Source organism: Echinops telfairi, unplaced genomic scaffold, assembly GCF_000313985.2.
Source record: "Echinops telfairi isolate 266 unplaced genomic scaffold, ASM31398v2 ScPeMD7_7;HRSCAF=31, whole genome shotgun sequence".
Classification (NCBI taxonomy): domain Eukaryota; kingdom Metazoa; phylum Chordata; class Mammalia; order Afrosoricida; family Tenrecidae; genus Echinops; species Echinops telfairi.
The window spans coordinates 28211075-28236412 of NW_022103904.1; the positions used below are offsets into that span (position 1 = coordinate 28211075).

General features: G+C 39.3%; 1 protein-coding gene and 1 pseudogene across 1 annotated transcript in view; one reads left to right on the forward strand and one right to left on the reverse strand.

Moving 5' to 3' along the window:
- PCSK6 (proprotein convertase subtilisin/kexin type 6) overlaps positions 1–25338 on the forward strand; it is a 241318-nt gene that overhangs the window by 92281 nt on the left and 123699 nt on the right. The window contains exons 5-7 of the mRNA XM_045286304.1: positions 8173–8316; positions 9090–9166; positions 12099–12187. Of these exons, the coding sequence (XP_045142239.1) occupies positions 8173–8316; positions 9090–9166; positions 12099–12187 (310 nt within the window). The remainder of the gene's footprint in view (positions 1–8172; positions 8317–9089; positions 9167–12098; positions 12188–25338) is intronic.
- Positions 14721–25145, reverse strand: LOC105979909 (annotated as a pseudogene).

Sequence of the window (25338 nt, forward strand, 5' to 3'; positions counted from 1 at the left end):
CCCCCGGCATTAGGTCCTCATTTTTCCCCTCCCTCCCTGCTCCCCCCTCCCTCATGAGCCCTTGATAATTTATAAATTGTTATTTTGTCATATCTTTCCCTGTCTGACGTCTCCCTTCACCCACTTAAAGGAATTTTTAAAAGCAAAACCAGCATTACAAAAATATTAACTGGATCACTTTGGGCTGAGAATCAACAACAGCAGAGAATCGTATAAGACTGTACCATCCAGAAACCATTACAATGAAAGGACACTCAGAACAACACAGAATTAGAGGAAGAACAAAAATACAATAACCACACACCCATGAAAAAGAAAGTAAACACAAAGACAACAAAATGACAGCAACAAGCTCACATTTATCAATAAAGACACTGAATGTCAATGAGTTAAAGGCACCAATCAAAAGATACAGAAAATCAGACTGGGTTTGAAAACAAGGCCCATCTATATATGCTCCCTAAAAGAACACTTCTTAAACTCAAAGACATAAATACACTGAAAATCAAAGGATGATGAAAAATCCACCAAACCAATGCCAATGATAAAAAGGCAGGAGTGACAATATTAATCTCAGATAAAATAGACTTCAAGACAAATAACTTAATAAGTGACCAAAATGGACACTACATAATGGTTAAAGTAATTCCAGGGATATGTAACCAGTATAAACATATGCTCCCAATGAAAACTTTCAAAATACATCAATCAAATCCTCAAAGAATTGTGGATAGACATGAACAGTGCAACAATAATATTAGAAGACTTTAACACACCACTCTCAAGGAAAGACAAATCATCACAAAATACATTTAATAAAGAAAGAGAGCTAAACCACACAACCAGCTCAACCTCCTGGACATACACCGAGCATCCCACCAGATAACAGAACAATGTACATTCTTCTTCAGCATACATGGTACATGTTCTAGAATGGATAACATGTGAGACCACAAAGCAAGTCTTTGCAAATTAAAAAATATCAAGAGCCTACAGTGAGTTTTCTCAAATCACACTGCTATAAAACTGGAAATCAACCCTAGAAAGAACAAGAACACAAAGACAAACACATGAAAAGTAAACAATATGCTTAAAAGCAAGTTGGTAATAGATCAAATAAGGGATGGAATTAAGCAATTCCTTAAAACAAATGATAATGATAACACAACATACCCAAACTTTTGGGCCATAGCACAGGCAATTATCAAAGGTCAATTTATAGCAAAAAATGCACATATGAAAAAAGAGAGAAAGCCAAAATCAACAACTTAACATCTCCAACAACTAGAACCAGGGCAACAACATAAACCCTCCAAAAAGAGGGGGGGCGGAAACTATAGAAATTAGAGCAGAAATGAATGAACTGGGAAACCAAAACAATGGGGGGAAATCCATGAATGACATTTTGAATGAAAATTGACAGACTGCTGGAACATTTAACAGGAAAAGAAGATGCAGATGTATAGTTTAGAGAATAAGATGGCAACATCACAACAGACCCAAATGAAATAAAAGAGTAAGAACACAGTACTATGAAAGGCTGCACTTCAACAAGTTTAGAATTCTAGAAGAAATGGACAAATACCAAGAAGTTCATGCTCTCCCCAAATTAACACAGATGGATAAATAAAACCCTGAACAGACCCATAACAAAAGAAGAAATCAAAAAGGTGTCCAAGAATCTTCCAACCAAGAAAAGTCCAGGACCAGATGGCTTCACAAGGGAATTCTACGAAGTATGCAGAGAAGAGCTGTCATCAATTCTACACAGACTATATTCCAGAATATATAAAGGGACAGCAAACTTACAAACTTATTCTATAAAGTGAGGATAACCCTGATACAAAAGTCAGGTAGAGGCCCCACAAAGACAGAAAACTACAGAGCAATTTTCTTCATGAGCAAACATGTAAAAATTCTCAACAAAATTATGCCTAGTAGAATCCAACAGCATATTAAAATTTTTTTTCATTATGACCAAGTGAGATTCATATCAGGGATACAAAGATGGTTCAATATTAAAAAACAATGTAATCTACCACATAAACAAGTCAAAGAATAAGAACCAAATGATCATATCAATAGATGCAGAAAAAGCATTTGCCAATATCCAACACCAATTTCTTTTTTTTTCAGAAATAGTTTTATGGACATATGATTCATATATCATACATTTGCATAGTTCAGACTTATTAAAAAGAGTTTTGAAATCATCACCACTATCAGATCAAGAACCTTTTTTTCCATCTTGTATTTATTAGCTTCCCATTTCCCTCCAACTTCCCCCACCCAATTCATACGCCCAGTAAGCCTTCAATCCAGTTACTGTCTCTATAACTTCACCCATCCAACCTTCATTTAAAACATATGAAAAAATAAGAAAAAGTGGGAATGAAAGACCAATATAAAAAACAAAATAAACCAGAGGGTGGTGGGGGGAATAATAAAAAGAACAGGAAGTATTAAAAACTAGAACAACAAAAAAATTTTTTTAAACAAAAGGGAAGAAATTTATTAGAGCCCATACGGGAAACCCTAGAGGGGCCCAGCATCCCCTACTGTGTAGGCATGCCCAGCAAAGGGTCACACCATTCACTGTACCCCCATGTCCCAGAGGGACTCCCCTTGATCCGAGCCCCAAAGCCCCAGGACTGGCTGGGGGTGGGGTAGAACAAATTTTAAATGGGTCAAAGGGGAGCATAAATGATCAGCTATCATATTTTAAGCTAATAATATCTCCTGTAATTGAGTTTACAATACTTTTTCTGATAACAAGGCTATATACATCCCTCAACTATAGTCAGTGGGAATTTACTGGAGGATTAATCCATGTAGGGACTCTAAAAATGGATTTTGAGTACCCACTGTCATCCATTGCCTTCTTCAAATCGAGTGTACACAATTTAAGTTTTGATACCAGTCCTTTCTTTGGATTTGGATTTTATTTATCATCCTTGGATCACATAGGCTGGTCAACCCCCATTTCTAATAAGAAAACTCAAATTAGAAATAGAAGGGAAATTCCTTAAAAGAAAATATAACAAGGATTGGGGGGGAAGGGCAATATAGAGGGGTGGGAGAAATAAGAAGGAGGTGATGTCAAGAAGTCCAGGAAGGAAAAGTGTGTTTGGAGACTGATTGTGGAAGCAATTGTAGAATCATGTTTGACAGGTTGGAACCATGGAATGATATGTATCAACTCCCAAGGTACAACAACAACAACAACAACAGTAACAAAGCATGGATTCAGTCATGGGTTTTAGATTCACACTAAATCCTAATTCTAACTTAATAACAATTAGTTCTTATATCACGGCCTTGCTCGATAACTCACCTTTACACAATGATCACTGAAGATAAGGGTGCTACAGCAAAATATGGCGAAGAAAGTAGATGGTGCCTGGCTATCAATTGAAATAGTGTCTGGGGTCTTAAAGGCTTGTATTCGAACCAACAGCCATCTAAGCAAGGAGTCAACTAAGTCTATATGGAAGAAGCACACCAGCCTGTGTGATCCAAAGATGATAATTACAAAATTTGAATACGGTGAAAGGAAAAGTATCAGAGCTAGTTAGGAACACCCAATTTGTAAAAGCCTATGGAGGACAGAGCCCAAAACCCATCTGTAGAGTATGTAGTCAGACTGAGCTGCTGGCACATTTGTTCTGGCCAAAGGCAAGAGTCTCGAACAGCCTTACTATCAGGCAGAAACCAATGTAATCTTGATTATGCTGGATCGAACTTGATAACAGGGCAGGTCCATACTACCAAATACAATAAAGGAAACACACAGTAGGACACAAAATAGATGACTGAGACCTATTAAAAACAAAACATGTACATCAAACAACTTCATCAGAAAAGTAAAATGAGAGCTCATGGATTGGGAAAAAATCTTTAGCAATGACACAGCAGAAAAGGGACTAATTACTAAAACTGTAGAATTCTGGAACTCGTCAATAAAATAAAAAACAAAACAAATAATTCTAGTAAAAGCTGGGTAAAGCACATGAGTAAACAATCCACCAAGGATGACACTTGAATGCTTAATAAGCACATAAGGAAATGCTTGTTATCACTAGCAATCCAGGAGGTGTGAATCAAACGATGATATACCACGTCCACTCAAAATGATAGCCCCATTCAAAAAAACAGAGAAGAACAAATGTTGAAGAGGATGCAGAAAGATTGGAACTCTTATAACTGCTGGTGGCCTTGTAAACATGTTTAACCATTGTAGAAAGTGATAATGGTGCTACCTAAAACTACTGGGAATTAGAAATACTATATGATCTAGCAGTACCTTTACTGGGACTATACATATCTAAGAAGTAAAAGACAACACAAGCATACGAATGCTCTCTCATGTTCATTGCAACACAGTTCACAATAGTAAGAAGCTGGAAACAGCCCAAATACCTATCAGTAGAAGAATGGATAAAAAAAAAACCTCTGATACATGCAATGAAATATTATACAACCCTAAAAACAGTGATGAAATCATGAAAGGCCTCATGACATGGATGGACCTGGAAGCCATTAAGCTGAGTGATGTTAGTCACAAAAGGAAAAATAATGTGAGTCCATTACTATAAAGTTAGTCACCAAGACAAAGACAAACTTTGCCCTCAAAATAGGTAATATTCTAATCTTGTCTCCCAAGCAATGAGGTAGTGAGCCTACCTAGTGCCCATGAACGATAGATCATATCCTTTATTTATACATCTTAAAAATAGCTTCAATGGATGAAACTTCAGCTCAGCTGGGGTCAGATGATCAAGATGGAGAGAGAGGAAGAAGACTGTTCCGTTGTGGCTATACAACATTGTACTAAGGTCACCCCAAGTCAGCAAACACTCCTAAGAGTGATTAGCAATCCTTACTGAAAATTCAAGGCAAGAGGTGGTAGTGGTGCAGATGGGGACGAAGGGAGAGGACATATCTGTCTCAGAGAAGACTATAACAATTATGACTGGAGGTAAACAAGGGAGAAATATGTAACAATACTTATGTAGACCCCAATGGGAGAATACTCCAGTATTATGTATTGGAAACTTTTGACCTAGTTTCTATTTAGCCCTTTTGACCCAGGCTGAGTGCTATAGACAACTGGGACCATACACTCTATCCTTTCCAGGTGCACACTATTCTTCAGCAGGGGTCCTCAAACTGTGGCCCACGGGCCACATGTGGCCCGCCAAGGACATTTATCCAGGCCGCCGGGTCTTTTTGCCCTGTTTTGTTTTTTACTTCAAAATAAGATATGTCCAGTGTGCATAGGAATTTGTTCATAGTTTGTTGTGCTTTTTTTAACTATAGTCTGGCCCTCCAACGGGTCTGAGGAACAGTGAGCTGGCCCCCTGTTTAAAAAGTTTGAGGACCCCTGCTTCATTGTATGATTTCCCAATCTGTTCCTGTAGTTGTAGCCTATGGAAATCCTACTAAGTGAACTGGGCTTTACTTCCGACTCCTAGCAGATTTAAGGACTGACACGCTTTCTTGGACCTAGGGCTGAGAGACCGTAGTGTGAAATGAAGGAGAGGAGTGCCGTCCCAAAGTTACGGAATTTCCAGTCATTGGACTTGGGTTTGGATCTCTTGCTTTGAGGGTGTCCAATGAATGGACTCTTTTTTATTTACTCTTTTCATGCTCGCTTTGTTCCTTTATGACGTGTATTAGTCTGGCTGGCATTGTTCTGCCTTTGTGAATAAATGTTATTGAAATTCTGCCCTACCCTCAACCCTCATTGGTTGTGTAAATATTGTCGCCACTCAGTAAACTTTCATTCTGTACAAGTCAACAATTCATATATTTCAGTCTGAAAATCATCCAGCCTTTACATGTATAATTTGCTTTTCTCAACAGTGTTTTAAATTCTATACAATTGGCTAAATTAAATTAATAGAATTACCTTATGCCCCATGGGGGTGATTGATAATGTTCTCTATTATAAAATGATAATGATGTCGCTAAAGTGAACTAGTTGTTGTTTTCAGATGCCATCAAGTCAGTTCTGACCTCTAGTGACCGTGTGCACAACAGAATGAAAGACTGTCTGGTCCTGCGCCATCCTCACAATGGTGCCTGTGCTTGAACCCATTGTGGCAGCCAATGTCAGTCCATCTTGTTGAGAGCCAGAGACATTCATAGATATGAATGGATTTGGGGTTCATACTTAATAGTAGCCCTAATCCAAAAACAATGAATTGTTATGATGTGACTGTACTCAATATTTACCCTCATGAAGAGATCACTGAAGATATGGATGCTATATCAAAGGGTGGTGAAGAAATAGTTGATACCCAGCTATCAGAAAGAATAGTGTCTGAGGTTGTCTTAAAGGAAGAAGCCATCTATGTGAGGTGTCAACTAAGTCCACATGGAAGAAGCACACCAGCCTGTGTGAGCCAAGGATTATAACTAAATACAGTGAACCCTCATTTATCGCGGTTAATCGGTTCTAGACCCTACCGTGATAAATGAAATTCCGCGAAGTAGGATTCCTTATTTGTAAATCAAATATTTTCGTAGTTAGAGCATAGAGGACATGAAAAAACACCTTTTAGTCACCATTACACTCGTATTACCCAATTTATTAAACGAAAAAGGGAAAATACAGTAAAACATTTTGGACGTTACAATTATCATTTATTATTTATTATATTATTTATGGCATCTAGTTTACAGTATTACATATTTCACATACAGTATTATTATACATAGTTCTTACAAATACTGTAATCAATAGCCTATGAAATGACTTAAGGGATGTACTCCACAGGTGGGTCGCCGTCTTTTTCCTCTGAAGGAGCGGGTGTAGGCAGTGGGTGCTGTTACGCAAAAACCGCGATAGAGTGAAGCCGCGGAAGTCAAAGCGCGAAGTGGTGAGGGTTCACTGTAATCAGTCCAGATCCATCCAGAGGAGGGAATGTTATCACAATTTAAATTCTGAACTCCCATTTTGCAAAAGGCTATACATGACAGTGAAAGCCCAAATTCATTTGCTGGGTTCCCACATGGATTAAGCTTCTAGTGAATCCTCTCTGACCATAGTCTAGAGAGGTGAATAGCCTTGCTTTCAGACAGAGACCATTGTAAAGTCGATTATGGCAGAGGTAGTTTAGGTAAGATGTAGCACTTTATCACTTATCTCGCTTTTGACCCAGTTTAAAGTTCAGTTAGTATTTTCTGCTTTATTTTCTCTTGAGCTTTTTCTCTGTTTCATTTTGTCAATGTATTTTTGTTTTACATATTTTTTTCTGTAGATGAAATCCAGAATAGGTAAATCTATAGAAACAACTGTATTAATAACTACCTAGAACCATAGCAAGGGAAGTTGGTGGGGAATGGGTAGCTAACAATATTGTCTACAAGAAAGAAGAAAACGTTCTGAAATTGATTGTGGTGATGATTACACAAGTCTTAATATGTTTGAACTATTAAATTGTAGGATATATGATTTATATGCCAATAAAAATATTTTTAAATACCATAAACTAGGTAGCTTACTAAAACCCGAACCAAACTCACTACCATCGAGTCAGGTACAACTTATAACAACCCAATATAGAGTTTCCAGGACTATAACTCCTAAATGGAACTGATACTTTTATCTTCCTCCCTTGGTGGATTTGAACCATTGACCTTGTAGTGAGCAGCCCAACATCTAACACACAGTGATCCTAGGAATCACCCTGACCTGGCCCAGAACAATGTAAGTCAAGCCATAGAACTCACATACAAGTATATTCAACTATGCTAATAACTAAATAATATAAAATAAAAGCAATGAGGTAGTCCATAGGTGACTGATAAGGACAAAAATGTATTGTCTCACAATTCTGGAGACCAGAGTTCCAAATCAGCATGTGAGCCTGGCCAAGTTCTCTCTGAAGCCTCTAAGGAAAGATCATTTCTTGTCTCACCTAAAATCTTCTAGCCTTAAGCATTCCTTCGCATATAGATACGTATTCATGTGGGCTTCCTTCCTCTGTCTTTTTATGTCTCTTTTTCAAGGTTACCACTCAAATGGATTACAACCTGTAATTTAACTGATAACATTTTCCAAGCAAGGTCACATTCACAAGTATCAGGTTTTAGGATTTTAACATATCTTTTTGGAGCACACAATCCAGTTCCTAACAGGGGTCTTTGTTTCTTCTGTGTATACAGCATTGTGATGACAAGAGCAGTCGATGCCGATCAGAGATGAATGTCCAGTCTGCATGGAAGAGAGGCTACACAGGGAAAAATGTGGTGGTCACCATCCTTGATGATGGCATAGAGAGGAATCACCCTGACCTGGCCCCAAACTATGTAAGTCAAGCCTCAGAACTCACATGCAAGTATATTCAACCGTGCTAACAACTTAATCATATAAATTGAAAAGCAATTAGGCAATAAGGAAACCCAAGCTGGGAAGAATTGGTGAAACACACACGTACCTTTGAGGAAGAGGAACTTTGCAGAGTCATTTGTCCGTGTTTGAGGAGCTGAAAGAATGAAGACACTCCATACATGAAAATGGCCATCACATGATTATTAGCAACAAGAAATATTACTGCTTTAAAAGTTTTTGTGTTCTGGACCCAAGCTTGCTGGATTCCTTTCCTGACTCTGCTACTTATTAGCTCTGTGATGTTGGGCAAATTGCTTAACTTACCTGTGCCTCAGTTTCATCATCTTTAAAATGGTGTTAAAATTAGGCCTACTATCTTATACAGTTAGTGTTAAATGAGTTAACAGAATTATATATGAGTTAATATAAAGAACAGCTTGACATACAGTAAGTGTGATAAGCACATTAAACATAAGGATTCTAGATACCTAGCAATTTTAAAATAAGTTATATTGTATCTGCTTGTAGATAATCCTGTAGTCATTGAAAAGATTAATATTGAAGACTGTCTAAGCTTTTACGATATGTATTAAAAGAAGACAAAATTTGGAGTACTATGATAACAAAAGCAACATATTAAAAATAGAAAATGTTAGCATCAGGTAGTACCATGTTTGTGTTTCTCTGTTTTCCAATAGAAGTAAAATGATCTTTTAAAACGGCTTCAACATGCTGTGTCATTCACTCTTAGGACTCCTATGCAAGCTATGATGTCAATGGAAATGATTATGACCCATCTCCACGTTATGATGCCAGCAATGAAAATAAGTATGCCATTTTGTCTCCTCCTTTCTTGTCTCCTTTTTTCTTCTCCCTGCAGAATCACTGATGGTTTTTCCCACAGAAGTGATCCTAGCAAGGGGTGAAGAGGTAGGCACTTCCTTGTCTGCACAGGGCTTGGCCAGGTCTCCTCCGGGAGTTGGAAGCCTCAAACTTGTAGCCCTTGTGAACTCATTCTCTTCCTTTGGGAGTATCTCGTCTACTGGTCAGCTTGAAGTGGATGTTACCAATATTTTTTCTGTTTCCAATTTTGTTTGGCTGTTTTTAAAAAATAATTTTATTGGGGACTTGTACAATTCTTATCACAATCCATACACACATCCATTGTGTCAAGCACATTTGTACATTTGTTGCCATGATCATTCTCAAAATATTTGCTTTTTATTTGAGCCCTTAATATCAGCTCCTCATTTCCCCCCCCTCCCTCATGAACCCTTGATAATTTATAAATTATTATTATTTTGTCATATCTTACACTGTCTGATGTCTCCCTTCACCCACTTTTCTGTTGTCCATCCCCCAGGGAGGAGGTTATATGTAGTTGCTTTTAATCGGTTCCCCCTTTCTACCCCACCTTCGCTCCACCCTCCTGGTAACGCCACTCTCACCACGTCCTGAAGGGGTCATCTGTCCTGGATTCCCTGTGTTTCCAGTTCCTATCTGTACCAATGTACATCCTCTGGTCTAGCCAGATTTGTAAGGTAGAATTGGGATCATGATAGTAGGGGGAAGAAGCATTTAAGAACTAGAGGAAAATTACATGTTTCATCGTTGCTACTCTGCAACCTGACTGGCTTGTCTCCTCCCCACGACCCTTCTGTAAGGGGGTGTCCAGTTGCTTACAGATTGGCTTTAGGTCTCCACTCTGCACTCACCCTCATTTACAATGATATGAATTTTTGTTCTTTGATGCCTGATACCTCATCCCTTTGACACCTCATGATCACACAGCCTGGTGCTTCTTCCAGGTGGGCTTTGTTGCTTCTCTGTTAGATGGCTGCTTGTTTATCTTCAAGCCTTTAAGACCCCAGACGTTATATCTTTTGATAGCCGGGCACCATCAGCTTTCTTCACCACATTTGCTTATGCACACATTTGTCTTCAGTGATCATATCGGGAAGGTGGGCAACCCACTGATATGATTTTTTTGTACTGTGTTTGAATATTTGTAAACAAATAGAAAGCTTTTAGATCCAGTGGGCTTCATGACTTGCTGCTTTAAAATAGCCATTTGCCCTAATTGGAAGTATTCCTGGTTAAGGAGAAGGAAGTAGTTAAAGTGCTAAATATCTATTTAAAAGATAGGCAGGCATTTGAATCCACCCGCAGCTCCACAGAGGAAAGATGAGGCTGGCTGCTCCCATAAAGATTACAGCCTAAGAAATCCTCTGGAGCAGTTCTATTCTATTCTACAGAATTTCTGTGAGTCAGAAGATGGTTGTGAAGCATGAGATATGTGAGTACCTTGTAGGAGGCAGGGCTCTGTAAATAGTGGTTATGATAGTTATCCCTGAGCACATGCAGGCAGTGGGGCTTGAGTGGTGAGGTCATGTGTGCAACATCTATGACACCTACCCTGGAGTTAGAGCCCAGGCTCCCAAATCCTGATTCTGTGAGTCATTTACTGTGCTCAACATGTCCTTCTTCTATTGGAACATCACACAGCTTGACTTCATACCATTCCTTCACAAATATTTGCCTTTATTCCCCACTGTTGACATGATGCTTGGTAAGGTGTGTCCTTCCTCCATATTGTTGTAGTTTTCAGTGGAGTAAACTCTGTAGCTCAGATATCAGTGCCCAGATGTCACTGTGCAGAAAGATTGGGCTGGGCTCATGTGCTTAACAAAGCAACTCTAGGGTCTCCCAGAATCCCAGAGGCACTAGCTCTCCTGCTCAGATGTCAAACTACCTTTCCCACTCAGTGGTACTAACAATACCTGGAACAAAGAGAACCTGAATTCAGGTCATAACTTCAGAGGGCAGGGAGAAATTATCCAGATAATTAAATGACCCTTGAAGGGCAATACTGAATCTGGGTGTGAGAGCCTGGGTCACTGTGCTATGTGGGCTCCAGAAAATAAAGATGACTTTATTCCACAGAGCTGACTCACAGGCCAGGTCTATTTTTAAAGATGGTTTTAAATTTGAATCAATGATAGCAATCCCTGGGGACTCTTCAAAGAAAGACATGCTGTTTAAAGTCACCTATACTTTGACCTATGTCAGAAGAATTGACTTGTGCAGTCAATTGGAAAACGGCATCGTTACTGAAAAGCATTGGGGAGGGGGTTCATTTGTTCATGAACCCCTAGTTGCTGTTGCATATTCAGTTTAGAGATTTCTTCCCTGGCCTGTACTTACGGTGGCCAAGAAAAGAGTGAGAGAACTGTCCTGAGGTAAGCAAAACGTATCCATTTGCTATCTTTCTTTCATACTGCCCTTAAAATCTTTATGATGTACTGTGTGCCAAGCACTATGTTACTCACAGCAAACATGACACGCAGCTCAAGTGGCCCCTAGCAGCTGCTAAACTGCAGGCCAGTGTACCGACCAAAGTTTCTAGGAGGCAGGAGCCTGAACTCTCAGCACTTGGAACAGGAGCTCTGAACAGTGACCCGGGTGGGGGACAGAGAAGTTTTCCTGGAAGAGACAAGCAGCTGGAAGAAACAGCCAGAACAAGCAACTCCTACTTGAAAGATGGTGGAAGGCCATGTGGACCGAAAAGAAACAATGGGCTGAGGGTGGGAAGCCTGACTGACCTACCTTGGTTGCAGCTGCCAGAGGAGGCGTCAATGAGAAGGGACAGAAAAGGGGCTCTGCTGGAAGGCCTATTTTTTCTTTTGAGAATTGACCAACACATTGAGCTCATTGGAAGTTGCCAGTTTGAGCTCTAACTTTGTTTCCTCCTGTCTTTCAGACATGGTACTCGGTGTGCAGGAGAAGTTGCTGCCTCAGCCAACAACTCATACTGCATTGTGGGCATCGCGTACAATGCAAGGATAGGAGGTAATTCCTGGGTGCTCCCTCACTTCAGGAAGAGGACTGGGAGCATCCCTTCCTTCAGGGTTCCTTGGCAGTTTCCTCATATTTTTTGTTTGGCAGTTTCAGATGCCAGGCCTGAATTAGCAGCTGCTTTCTCCCACAGGCCAGACTGCCATGAAAGAGAGGTGGGGCCTGAAGATCTAGGTCCCATCCAAAAAGTGTCTTCGTTCTGTTCTTTGGCCCTGCTAGTCCCCACTTTATACACCGAAGCCCACGAGGCCACTTCTCAATGTTGTAGGGAGTTCTTTCTGCTCACAGTCCTGGTGTTGCTCTTCTCCCTTTCAAGACGGGGTTTTCTTTGTTTTTCCCTTTGATCACAGGCCTTTCCCCGGATGTGAACCTCACTTGAGCTGATTTCCCCCTTGTGAACCTAACCCTGAGCTTTGGCTGTAGTGCCATAATTTCCTTGGTCCTCTTCACCTATGCTTGGGCTTACAACCTTCTACTTTCGGGACCTTCAACCTACCGTCTCTTGACTCAGCCCTCCCATGATAGTGGTCCATGGCACATTGCTTGGATCTAGCTTTCCCTATCTTATTTACTAAGGGAGTTGGAGCTCTTCCTGCCGTAAGTGTGTGCTTCATGATATAGCTTTTCTCATTTGTAAATCTCACTTCCCTTGCTGGGGTGAACTTTGTACAGAGAGTGTCTGTGGCATCATTATTCTCCTCACCAGAGGCTAATAATAGGTTCAGAAATCATACAATCAGGTGGTCAGTTTTCAAACTTCTCAGTGTTTGAACACAAATTGGGAACAAGTTGAGTTCGATAACTGAGGTATCACTGTGAATTACGTTAAAGATTTCATAGCACTCAAAATTTTAACCTTAGAATAAATCCTATTTGATCTTCAGTATATTGTTCTTTCGCATCATATGCCTGTCAGTTTATCATACTATGCTGGCTGTACTGCCAGAAGATATGCCACTCATATTTCACATACCAGCAGGGCATCAAGGGATTTCCAATCTAAAACAGAGTATGAATAAGGAAGAGGCGGACCATTTCTGAAAACCTGTCCACTTAAAACCTTATAATTAGCAGTAGAACATTGTCTGATACAGTGCTAGAAGGTGAGTCCCTTATGTTGGAAGACACTCAGAATGTGATTGGGAAATAGCTGTCTTCTCAAAGTACAGTCAGTCCTAGTGACATAGCTGAAGCAACATTTCCAGGGCCTCAATTTGCTAATGGGACATAAGACAAACTAGAAAGGGCTGCAAACATTCAGTGACCGTTGGAACGTACAATGTGTGAAGTATGAATCTAGGAAATTTGAAGTCATCAAAAATGAAATGGAATGCATAAAAAGCAATTTCCTAGGTATTAGTAAATTGAAATGTACAGGTATTTGCTATTTTAAATTGAAGAGGAATAGCATGGCACTCATCATCAAAAAGAACATTTAAGGATTTATTGTGAAGTACAGTACTGTATGTGATAGTATAATGGCTAAATCAAGTTTATTACAACTATTAATCACATTAACACACCAACCACTAAAACCAATGGCAAAGAAATTAATGAATTACACCAACTTTTTCAGTCTGCAGTTGGTCAATGATGCCATCAATATGCATTGATAATTACTTGTGATGCAAAAGTTAGAAACAAAGAGTAAGGATTAGTAGTTGGAAAATCTGGCCCTGATGATACAAACATTAGAGATTGCATGATGGACTCTGAAACACTAATGACTTATTCAAATACATTTTTCACAGCCTAAAAGACAACTATACATATAGACTTCATTAGATAAAATACACAGGAATCACATCTACTATATCTGTGAAGAGTCAATGGAGAAGCTCACGTCAGCTAAATAGGGTCCAACTATGGAAAAAAACATCAATTGCTCATATGCAAGTTCAGATTAAGTTGAAGAAAATTAAAACATGTCCATGAGAGTCAAAATGCAACCTTGAGTTTACCCCTCTTGAGCTTTGAAATGATCTCAAAAATAGATTTGATATACTAAAGCTTAATGACTGAAGACTAGAAGAGTTGTGGAATGACATCAAGGATATCATACATGAATGGTTACTAAGAAGCCATAATGGATTGTATTAATATAATCCAAAGTTGAATGAGGGATTAATATTAGAAGCTAAATTGTAAGAATCTGGTTTGCAGAAGGCTATGGATGACAGTGGGAGCCCGAGATTCATGTGTGGGAACTCCATAGGAGATAACCCTTCAGTGACCTCCCTCTCTCCACAGTTGAGGGATGGGAGGGAAGTGGGTACTAAACAGTGCATTGGAGAGGTGAGTATAGAAAAAGTAATATTTTTTAAAAGCCATAAAGGAAAGTCCAAAATGATATTCAAAGAAACTTTGAAACTTGCTCTTGAATACGGAATAGCTAAAACCAATAAAACCTGAAGAAAAACCTTCAAACGGTGGCTTGGAAAGACAAAAGTATGATGATACGTACACAACCCTAGAGTAAGAAAACCGAAAGGGAGCGACAAACCCGAGATTTCCCACGATCAAAGAACTACAGACCTGAAGGAGGACAGAGTCCCAGGTGCTTCCACGAGGGCGATGACACGGGTGACCTCCAGCTACCTTCAGTGACTGGAGGAAAATTCTCTAGGAATAGAGAAAAATAAAACATAAAAGGCAAGCACCAGAAGATTAGAACTGGATACCACTTGGAAACACTGGATAACACTTGAGGGGAGGGGGGATGTTTTCAGTTTCTCTGTATGAAATGAGATGCTGGCCATTGGTTTCACATCTATGGCTTTTATTATGTTCAGGAATTTCCCTTCTATTCTTATTTCATTGAGAATTTTTATCAAGAATGGATGTAGAAGTTTATCAAATGCCCTTTCTGCATTGATTGGTATGATTGTATGGTTCATATCTTTCATTTTGTCTATGTGGTGGATTATATTGATTTTTCCCCCTAATATTTAGCCATCCTTGCATATGTAGTATGAATCCCACTTGCTCATGATGCATTATCTTTTAATGCTTTGTTAAATTCTGTTGTTTAATTTTATTTTAAATCTTGGTGTCTATTAGAATCACAGATATTGGTCTATAATTTTCAATTTTGTGATGTCTTTGGCTGATTTATACATCAGACTTATACTTGCTTCAAAAATGAGTTTGGAAGTATATTTGAAATATTTTATGTAGGACTGGTGTTAACCCTTCTCTAAGTGTTTGGTAGAATTGCCCAGTAAAATTATCTGATCCTGGACTTTTTGATATTGGGAGTTTTTTAATGACCAGATCTATTTTCTTCTCTTTGTAGATAGACATGTTGAGATTTTAAAAAATCACTTTATTGGAATTTAGGTAGATAATGCACTTATAGAAATATATCTAGTTCTTCTAGGTTTTCACATTTGTTGGAATACAATTTTTCCTAGTATTGTGTGATTTTTTAAAAAAAAACTCAGTTCTGTTGTGATAGCACCCATTTTATTCATTATTCATAAAATTTGTTTTTTCCTGTTCCTTTCCTTTGTTAGGATTGCCAAAGATTTATCCATTTTATTAATCTTTTCAAAGAAGGGAGACACAGGAGAGAGGGAAAAAAACAGTGGGGAGTTGAAGCAATACTGTTACTGATTTGATTTGCTAAGATGGGCTGTACAACTATGCAGAGCGTTTTTCTTTAAAAACCAAAATAAGTAAATAAATTTTTTCTTTAAAAGGGAGGCTCACAGCCTTAAAAATCCTTTACGTTCTTAAACCCTCAGATTTTTCTTCTCCTTCCCACTCCTTCCTTCCTGCTCCTCTCCCCCTCCTCTTTGTCCAATCTACATCTCCAAAGTCTTTGCCCTTGGTGTAAAAACCATTTTTCTTGTTTTTTTTCTTTATAATAATGGTGTCATAAAATATTTATCTTTATGAGATTGACTAACACGTCTTCCTATTTTGTTCTTATCATGAGGTGTTTGGTTAGGCTGGCATTTTTTAGGGATGCGTCATTCCATTGTGCATAGGTGTCATAATTTATTTTTCCATTTCTCCATAGTTGGAGTTTTTGGTAGTTTCCATCCTTTTTGCTATTATAGAAATTGCTGCAATGAACATGGGTGTGCATATGTGTTTTCGTGTTTTGTTTTGTATTTCTTTGGGGTATGTACTGAGTAGAGAGATTGCAGGACCAGATGGTATTTCTATTCACCTTTGCTTAAGGAACAGCATACTTTTTACATAATGTACAATTCTGCAATTCAACCAGAAATATATGGGCATTTCAATCACTCCATATTTTCTCCAGCATTTGTTATTTTTTGTTTGTTGATTTTGCTAAGAGTGTGGATGTGATGGCCTTACTTGATGCTCACCCTTTTGAAAATATAGGAGCTATATAGCAAAGTGTGGTGAAGAAACTAGATAGTGCCTGGCTAGCTAAAAGAATAGCATCTGGGATCTTAAAGGCTAGTTTTCAAACAGACACTCATCTAAGTAAGGCATCAACTAAGTCCACATGCAAGAAGCATGCCAGCCTGTACGATCCAAAGATTGTTAATAATATAATCCAAACTTAGAGGAGGAAATGGAATCAGAGTTTAAACTTTTGAAACCTGGATTGCAGAAGGTTATGGATGACAGTGGAAGCCCAAAATCCATTTACAGGGACCACGTGGAATTTTAGCCTCTAGTGAATCCCTGCAGATCTTAGTTGAGGAAGGTAATAGCCCTGTAATCAGACAGCATTATAAATTTGATTATGGCAGACGCAGTTAGGTCAAAAGGTAGAATCACTCAATCACCCTTTAGACTCATTTTAAAGCTGTTTCAATTTCTAAAACTGAAAGAGAAGTATACATGATTAAGCCCCTAGGGAATCCCCTTTGACCACGAAGCAGGGATATGAATAGCCTTCCTAACACAGAATATATTGGAAAGTGGATTGTTACAGATGCAATTAGGGTAATATTTAGCGCCCTATAATTTAATCTTGCTTGTGATCCATCTAAATTTGTTCTAGTTTTTAATGTTTTCTTTCAATTGAGGGTTTTATACGTTTTACTTTGTTGTAATTGTTAGGTTTTTGGGTTTCTTTTTAATGTTTTTCATCTATGAAATCCAGGCTAGGTTAATCTATAGAGACAGGAACTGGATTAATGGTTCCGTGTGGCAGGGGAGGTTGGTGGTAAATGGGGAGCTGATAACAATGAGTGCAAGAATGAAGAAAATGTTCTAAAATTGATTGTTATAGTTATTTGTACAACTCTTCTTGATGTGATTGAACTGTTGAATTGTATGATATGTGAATTATATGCCAATTAAACTGCTGGGCAAAAAAATACGGATGTAAGGTGATATCTCATAATTTTTTAATTTATATTTCTCTTATACCTAATGATCGTGAACATTTCTTTATATGATTGCTGGCCACCTAGTAAATTGTGTCTTGTGCCCATATTTTTATTGGATTATTTGTAGTTTTCTTATTAGGGTGTTACAGATTTTTTAAATTCACCTTTTATGTACTGTACCATTGCAAAAGGTTTTTTTCCCCCAATGTGTGGGTTCTCTTTTCACTCTTTTTTAAAATAGCAAGTTCACTTTCTTAGCCAATTCAGGGCCTGGGGCGGGGGGTGGACATGGGGAAGGCCGGCATGGAGAAGAAGTGAGCACAGTGACAAATACCCACTCCAGGACGTACCGCGGTCCTCACTTATGGTGACCTTGTCGCTGAGATCCACAGACGCTGCTGTCCCCTTGACCAGATCTACCAGGTGGCCTTTAGGACAGGTCATGCTGTCGGGAAAGAAAGTGACTAGGGTGTCAAAGAGCTGAGTTCTTTGAGCACAGGTGTAATCCACATCTGAAAAGCCTGGAGTGGTAAAGTCGAGCCAGGTTTGAATAGAGCTGACGCTAGGAAATGAAACTCTTTTTGTCGCTTCTGCGTCTGAATGATCCAGTTATATAAAGGTCATTTTATAACTATCAGAGCACTAAGAGGATCCATTTGAGCCTTCTCTTCAAATTTGTGTTTTCTTTTGAGGTATTTCCAATGCCTCCGCAGGTAATCTTTTGACAGTCTACACAACTTCAGTGATCTGAAGTCCTCTAGTCTCATCTTTGGACAACAGGATCTCCCTGGATTCCCACCAAATAAATAATGAACCTTACGTAACTCATCATTTATAAGCTGGTGGGCAAATCTTGGGTGTGGCTCTTTCTACTGAAGATTTTACTTGGATTTTCCTTTGCAGCTTGATCAGTCTTATACACACAAGACCAACTAGTCCTCACAATGTCATAAATCCAGAAAGAATTTCTGGCATTCTCTTCCCTCTCTTCCTTGCCTTTGTTGAGCCTCGATAAGACATGTATTTCACTCAGTTCTGGCTCAATGTTTGCTCTCTCTGTGAATCTTGTCATTGAATTATTCCCTAGCTTTCCTTGGTGCCATCTGATATTATGTGACATGCTCCAACTCCACATCATAACTGAAGAAATCATTCAAATAGGTCTTTCACTGCTGACCACCAAACATACAAACAATGATTTGGGAGTGGAATAACATGCAGTGTCCTATCCGAGACTGGATGTCCTCCGGCCCAGCATTGCAGGAGTCTTCTTGAAGAGGGTTCCAGGTGTTGCACTGACAGTGGAAAGCAAACAGCCCACTGAACTGGGGCACACTGGCCCTGCTGTTGTCTCCACTGCTGTTACACATCAGAAATCTACCACCCAAAGTACAGATCATGTTTTTCTGAATCCAAACACATCTGATGGTCAAATACTAAGGCCCTCCATCAGCAGCAATGTCCTTTCTGAGTAACAGCCACATGTTGGTGTCAGTGTCGTATCGTTAGAAATCACATTTCAGAGACTTCCTGTTCCTCAAATCTCTCCTATCTGCCAGGAATGCTGTGATTCAGCTGTCACACTCTCAACCCTAGGATATAGGGAACCTGTGAATTTTCCCACCCAAGTTCAATCACCGTCACTACTTCCCAGCTCAGACAGACTCAACTCTTGCCCCAAGTATGTTGGAGAGGTATTAGTATCCTATGTAGAGTTGACTCAGAGTGGGTATGTAGATACCAGGTGTCACCTTACCTTTTCCCTTGTCTTCTGCTGAGGTCCAGAATGTTGGACAAAGGGACAGCTCCTCTGGCATCCTGTGGGGAAACCAAAAGTTCATGAATTTTGGAGAGTTTTTTAACCATTTCTATAATATCATGGTTTCCATTTTTTCATCAGGCTTTATAGATAGGATAAGTGACATATTGTCCTGCATATGTAACAGAAATCATGTCAAATACAGTTAAATAATGTGGTTATTAGATAATTTCATGTCAACTTGATAAATAAGTGTAGGGGTGGAGTCTCCCCTGTCAATCAGATCATAGCCTGATGATGCTTCCTTGTGGGCATGGCCTTCTCATGAGGATTCTGAGGACTTCGTCTCTTTCACCCTAGAGATGGGCCACACACTCTCTCTTCCTGCTTCTTCCTGTTGACGAGCCACTAAGAGCCATGCTGGGAGTTGCCAGAGCCTTGTGATTCCGCCACTGCCATTGGATCCACAAGACTTTGCGCCCCCAACCTATAATCTCCCTGCATTCTATATCATTACATGTGGCTGCGTGAGTCTGAAGAAGGAGTTCTAGACTAAGTATTGGACTTATGGGCAAATGGCAAACTTATGGACTTGCTCTGGACTAGGTGTGGACATTTTCTTAATATTTAATTACTCTTTGATATAAAGCTCATTCTTATACATATATGAGTGTCCCTAGATTTTTGTTTCTCTAGTCAAACCAACCTAACACATATAAGAAACAAAAAACTAAACCTACTGCCATCTAGTCTTTTAATACGGATGGTATACAGAATCCATGAGTTATATATTTGGCTACTAATCAAAAGATTAAAAGTTCAAATCCACTCAGAGCTACTACAGAAGAAAGGCCTGCTAATCTACAGGAAACACCAGCCATTGAGAATCCTATGGAGCATAGTTCTATGGGTTGACTTAATAGTAGCTGGTTTGGTTTTATATGTCAAATAAAATATTTTAGAAAGTATATTATCAAGAACAACCTAACAAAGTAGTACTATAGTGTCCATTTTTACAGATGGATCAACTAAGCTCTGTAGGGTCAAAGGAGTATCCAGCACACACATAGGTCAGGTTCTTACTGTGTATCAGGAACTTTATTATTTTTAAAAGAATATAATTTTGATGAAAGTTAACATAACAAGTTAGGCTCCCATTTGACAATTTTCACCCAACTTGTTCAGTGACAAAAGTTAAATTGTTCACATTGTATCAACATTCTCTCTGTGTTTTGATTATTCCTGTTCCAGCACTCTAGTTTCCCCGTAACTCTAGTTGTGCTTTGGGTTGCTATCTGCAAGGTCAGCAGCTTGACTTCATCATCTGCTCAATTGGAGAAAGATGAGACTTTTCTACTCCGAGAAAGATTACAGTCTCAGAACTCCACAATAGCAGTTCCACCCTGCCCTCTTTAGAAAAGCCAAACTTACTGCCATTGAATTAATTCTCATGGTGACCATAAAGGGCAGAGTAGAACTGCCCCTGTAGGTTTCAGAGACTGTAATTTAAAACATAGTTTTAATGATATAAAATTCACATATCATACACATCCATAATTAAGTTTCTTTTTAAAAGAGTTGTGCAAACATCATCACAATCAGTTCTAGTACTCTCTCCTGGCTCCTGTATTCATTATTTGCTCCCCAATTCCCCTCACATTCCCTGTCCCCCATGCCTGATAAACCATTGCATCAGTGTTGTCTGTATGTACACTCCTGTGCAAGTTAACAGGGAAACCTACCAGAAACAATTAAAAATGATAATAATACGTAAAGCGTAAGAAAGAAAAGACCACCAGTGATATTAAAGTAAGCCAGAGAGGAAATTTCTGTTTTGGAACAAGTGAGAAATATTTAAAACTGACTAGGCATTATATTATACCGTAGTTTCATCCACTATAGGAAAGCTGTTTGAGTACCTTGGCTATGGCCAGAGGGGATCTGCCAGAAGTGTAATCTGGCTAGATACTCTGCTGATGGCTTTGGGGCTCCCACTTTTCTCCGTAACCTTCTACAAATTGGGTGTTCACAATTTAAGCTCTGAAACTTCTCTCTTCATCATATTTGGATTTTGTTATCTTTGGATCACACAGGCTGATGTGCTTCTGTTGGGTGGACTTAGTTGGCACCTCACTTAGTTGGCTGCGTTTGAAATACAAGCCTTTAAGATCCCAGACACTATTCCAATTGATAGCCAGGCACCATCTGCTTCCTTCACCACACTTTGTTATAGCACCCTTGTCTTCAGTGATCTCTTCATGTAGGCAAGTATCAAGCAGGGTCATGGTATAAGAACTAATTGTTCTTGAATTGGGGTTAGAATTCAGTGGAAACCCTGAATCCATCTACTTGTCCACAGGTTTTGAATTACTGTGGTGTATTTTCTCAGTCATGTTATCAATTTATGAACAAAAACAAATAAATAACCCCTATCCCCCAACAAAAGAAAAACATTGCCAATCATCCCCCTGGGGTAAAATTATTAACAGCATCAATAATTTATCCAATAGCATAGAATTTAAGACACTGTTGAGAAGAGCTTATGTGAGTATCATCCAGCTACAAACTGCAATCCATGAGTTGTTGCTTGGTACAGATTGATTTCTTAATTGATTGAGCTCTGTTTACATTGGGTATAGGGGATGGTGCTAGGTGAAAATCTCCTGTAACATTCCTTACAAGGGCAGATCCTTGCCTATCAGATTAATACATGTTATATTGATGCAAACTGAGCATTGAGATAGTAAAATATGGTACTTTGTGATCCCCTTTCATTGGATTCCCACTAAGCCAGGGGTCCCACCCAAGCTCCAACAACCACCATTTCCACAGTCTTGGGGTGACCACCCTTTGCTTCCACTCCCATCGGGAAATTTCAGTCCTTAGTCCAAGGGCTACAAGTAGTTTTGAGCTAGAGTCCAGTTTATTCAGTTGGCTTCCACATTGCCCTTCTGGTGTGGCTTCTGGGGGATGTCATGTTTCCTTTAAGGCCAGCATCTAAGGTCATCATAATGCTTAGCCTATGGCATGATGGGAAGAAATATACCCAAATGGTCTTTTAGGGACATGGAACTTGGCTTCTTCTGCCCCTTAGGTTCCCTATGTTTAACATCTCTTCCCGATGTTAGGTTTTTCCTCCCTATTTACCCACCATACTCACCAACGATGTATCGGTGCCTTCTTTAAATTGTGGAAGTACTCCTCCCCTGTTCTTAACTTGGTTTTCTAGTAAGGTTCTGCTCTCATTCCTGGGGGGGGGGGGCCTGTTATTTTGTTACAGCCTTGTCTCAATGTTGTATGACATCAAGTGGGTGGTTTTCTCCCTTTCCCCCTTCTTGAAGGAGCGACCTCAGTCAATGTGAGGCCAACTTTCTCAATGTGGTTCTTAAGGAGTGCATATAAGGGGAGTGGTAGGCAGACTTTCTAGCCATCTGTTTGGGAATTAGTCTCTAAGATTTATTTAATTGTTTTTCTGTCTTAGACCAGGTTGACTACAGAAACAAATCCATTGACACTCATATATGTGTAAGAAAGAGCTTTATTTCAAAAAGTAATTACATATCAAGAAAACATAGCCCAGTTCAACTCAAGTCCATAAATCCAATACTAGTCCATAAGTCCCTCTTCAGACTCAACGCAGCTACCTGCAATGAGGCAGAATTCAGGTGGGTGCAAAGTCGTGTGGATCCAGTGGTGGTGGAAGCCTCACTGGGCTCTGGCAGCAAAGAGGGTCAGCCAGCAGGAAAGTGAAGGTAGAGAGAACGGGAGGTTCCCAGGGTCCTCCTTATGAGAAGGTCACACCCACAGGAGGCACCATCAGGCTGTGACCTGATCGACAGGTTGAACACCACCCCAACACTTTTTTTTAATCAATTTATTGGGGCTCATAAAATTCATCACAATACATAGATCAATTGTGTAGAGCACATCTATACATTTGTTGCCCTCATCATTCCCAAAGCCGTGTGTGTGAGTTCATGGTCTGTGGCTAAGGGTCATAGTCTCATTTCAGCACTCTATCTGATCAGTAAGCCTGGTCTGTTTTCGGACTTTGAATTTTGTTCTACATTGCTTCCCACTCTATTCAGGACCTCCTTTCGGCATCTCTTGAGAAGCAGTTAGTCGTGGTAGCCAGACACCGTCCAGTACTTGGTATCTCGGGATCATGGAGGCTGATATTCACATGGTCAGCCCCCTGGACTAAAAGAAGATTGTTTCCATGTATTCCAATCTTTCGTGCTCTTTTTCCCCAGACAAAAAGTAATGGTGTCACTTTGGATCAGCGGTTTTCAACTCGTGTGTTGCAACCCCTTTGGGGGTCAAACGACCCTTTCATAGTGGTCACCCAATTCATGACAGTACCAAAATTACAGTTATGAAGTAGCAACAAAAATAATTTTATGGTGGGGGTCACCACAACATCAGGAACTGTATTAAAGGGTCGCGGCATGAGGAAGGTTGAGAACCACTGCTTTAGATGGTCTTTCACAAGCTTTTAAAGCTCCAATTGTTAGTCACAAATTAGAATGTAGAGCATTGCTTTTGTGAACTATATTATACTTACTGACCTTGGTTCCTCAAGACTATGGTCCTAAGCTGCAGGTCCAATGACTTATTCTCTCAAAGAGTTTGGTTACATGTATGAAGTTTTCTTAACTTTGCCTCATATGCTGCACTACATTTATGGATATATTTGTAGCAAAATAAGTAAAAGCCATGTAATAATATTGTGGTGTTCTGTTTCAAACAATATCCTTTACTTTTTCATCTAGATTCTATAATTTATTGTAGTGGCTGCATAGAACTCACAGATAATATTCGTGATAAAAAGTTTGTTTTTGTTTTTTTAATGTGAATATATTTTATTTTATATAAGGAGTTGGTTTGGCTATAGGTAAATTGTTTGATTTTGTAAGAGGCATTTGAATTTCATTTCATTAAATTAAAAATATTGATTCTATTAAAAAAAACCTGAAATTTGCTTCTCAATGAAAATCATTAAATACTAATATTTTATTTGTTTCTGTGAAAGGAGCTCATTTTTTCACGTCTGAAGGGAATATTATTAACATATGACTTTTCTTATGTAGCAGTGACTACATGGATGGTTGCATAGTAAATTACACAGTTAATTATATTGGGGATTTATACCTGGTCATAAATTTTGCTGTACAACAGGGTTGTTCCTAAGGTTATTCTACAGGATGTAACTGGATTAATTTATTGATCAGATTCAGAATATTAATGATGGTGAATCATTGACATTGTTATTTAGACTTTGAAAGCCTGAAAAACTCATGTGATTCAAATGAGTATACTGCTCACTTGAGCATTGTAAATATAAATATGAAATGATAAAAATTTTAAGGAAGTTAGCAGGTTGTAATGCAAGTAAGAAATGCTCAGGATACACTTGTTCATTAGGACATGTTACAGAGTTCTTTCAGATCTGCTCATAAATGCCCAAAGGGGATACCACTCCACTGTAAGCCCATACTTAGGCATGCAACTCAAGCTCCATGAGTCAGCAAACCCCGCTTCCGTAATTAAGTGCCCAGACGAATCGCCCATTCCAGTAAGCCTCATCCTGAAGTAACTCAACTCTGACTCTGCAGGTCAGCAAACCTGGGAGTTTGCTTCCCTAAGTGCCCAGAGACACTCCACTCCGCTCCACAAACCGGCCTCCTACCCCAAAGCACGTAGCTGTACAGGACTGGCCCATGGACTGGAAAGGCTCCGGGTCCTGCTCTTGCTCCTCTAGTGTCACAGCTGTCTTCCAGATCCGAGAGTTCACTATGCAGGGATCCGGGGGCCCAGTGGACACGCTCCTCTCCTGACTCTCGCTAATCGTAAGATCACTTCTCCGCGGGCTCATTTTTTACTTATCAGGATGGCATTCCAGTGAATCCTGTCCACAGTTACTCACAGGTGAATCTTATCAATATCTACCCCAGCTTCTTACCCAGACCCAGCCAGGAAAAGGGTATTTAGTGGGAGTTCGAGATTTTGACTGGAAGAGCCAAATAACTCACTGTCCCTACAAATATCTTCTGTGAAATCTGTGTTTT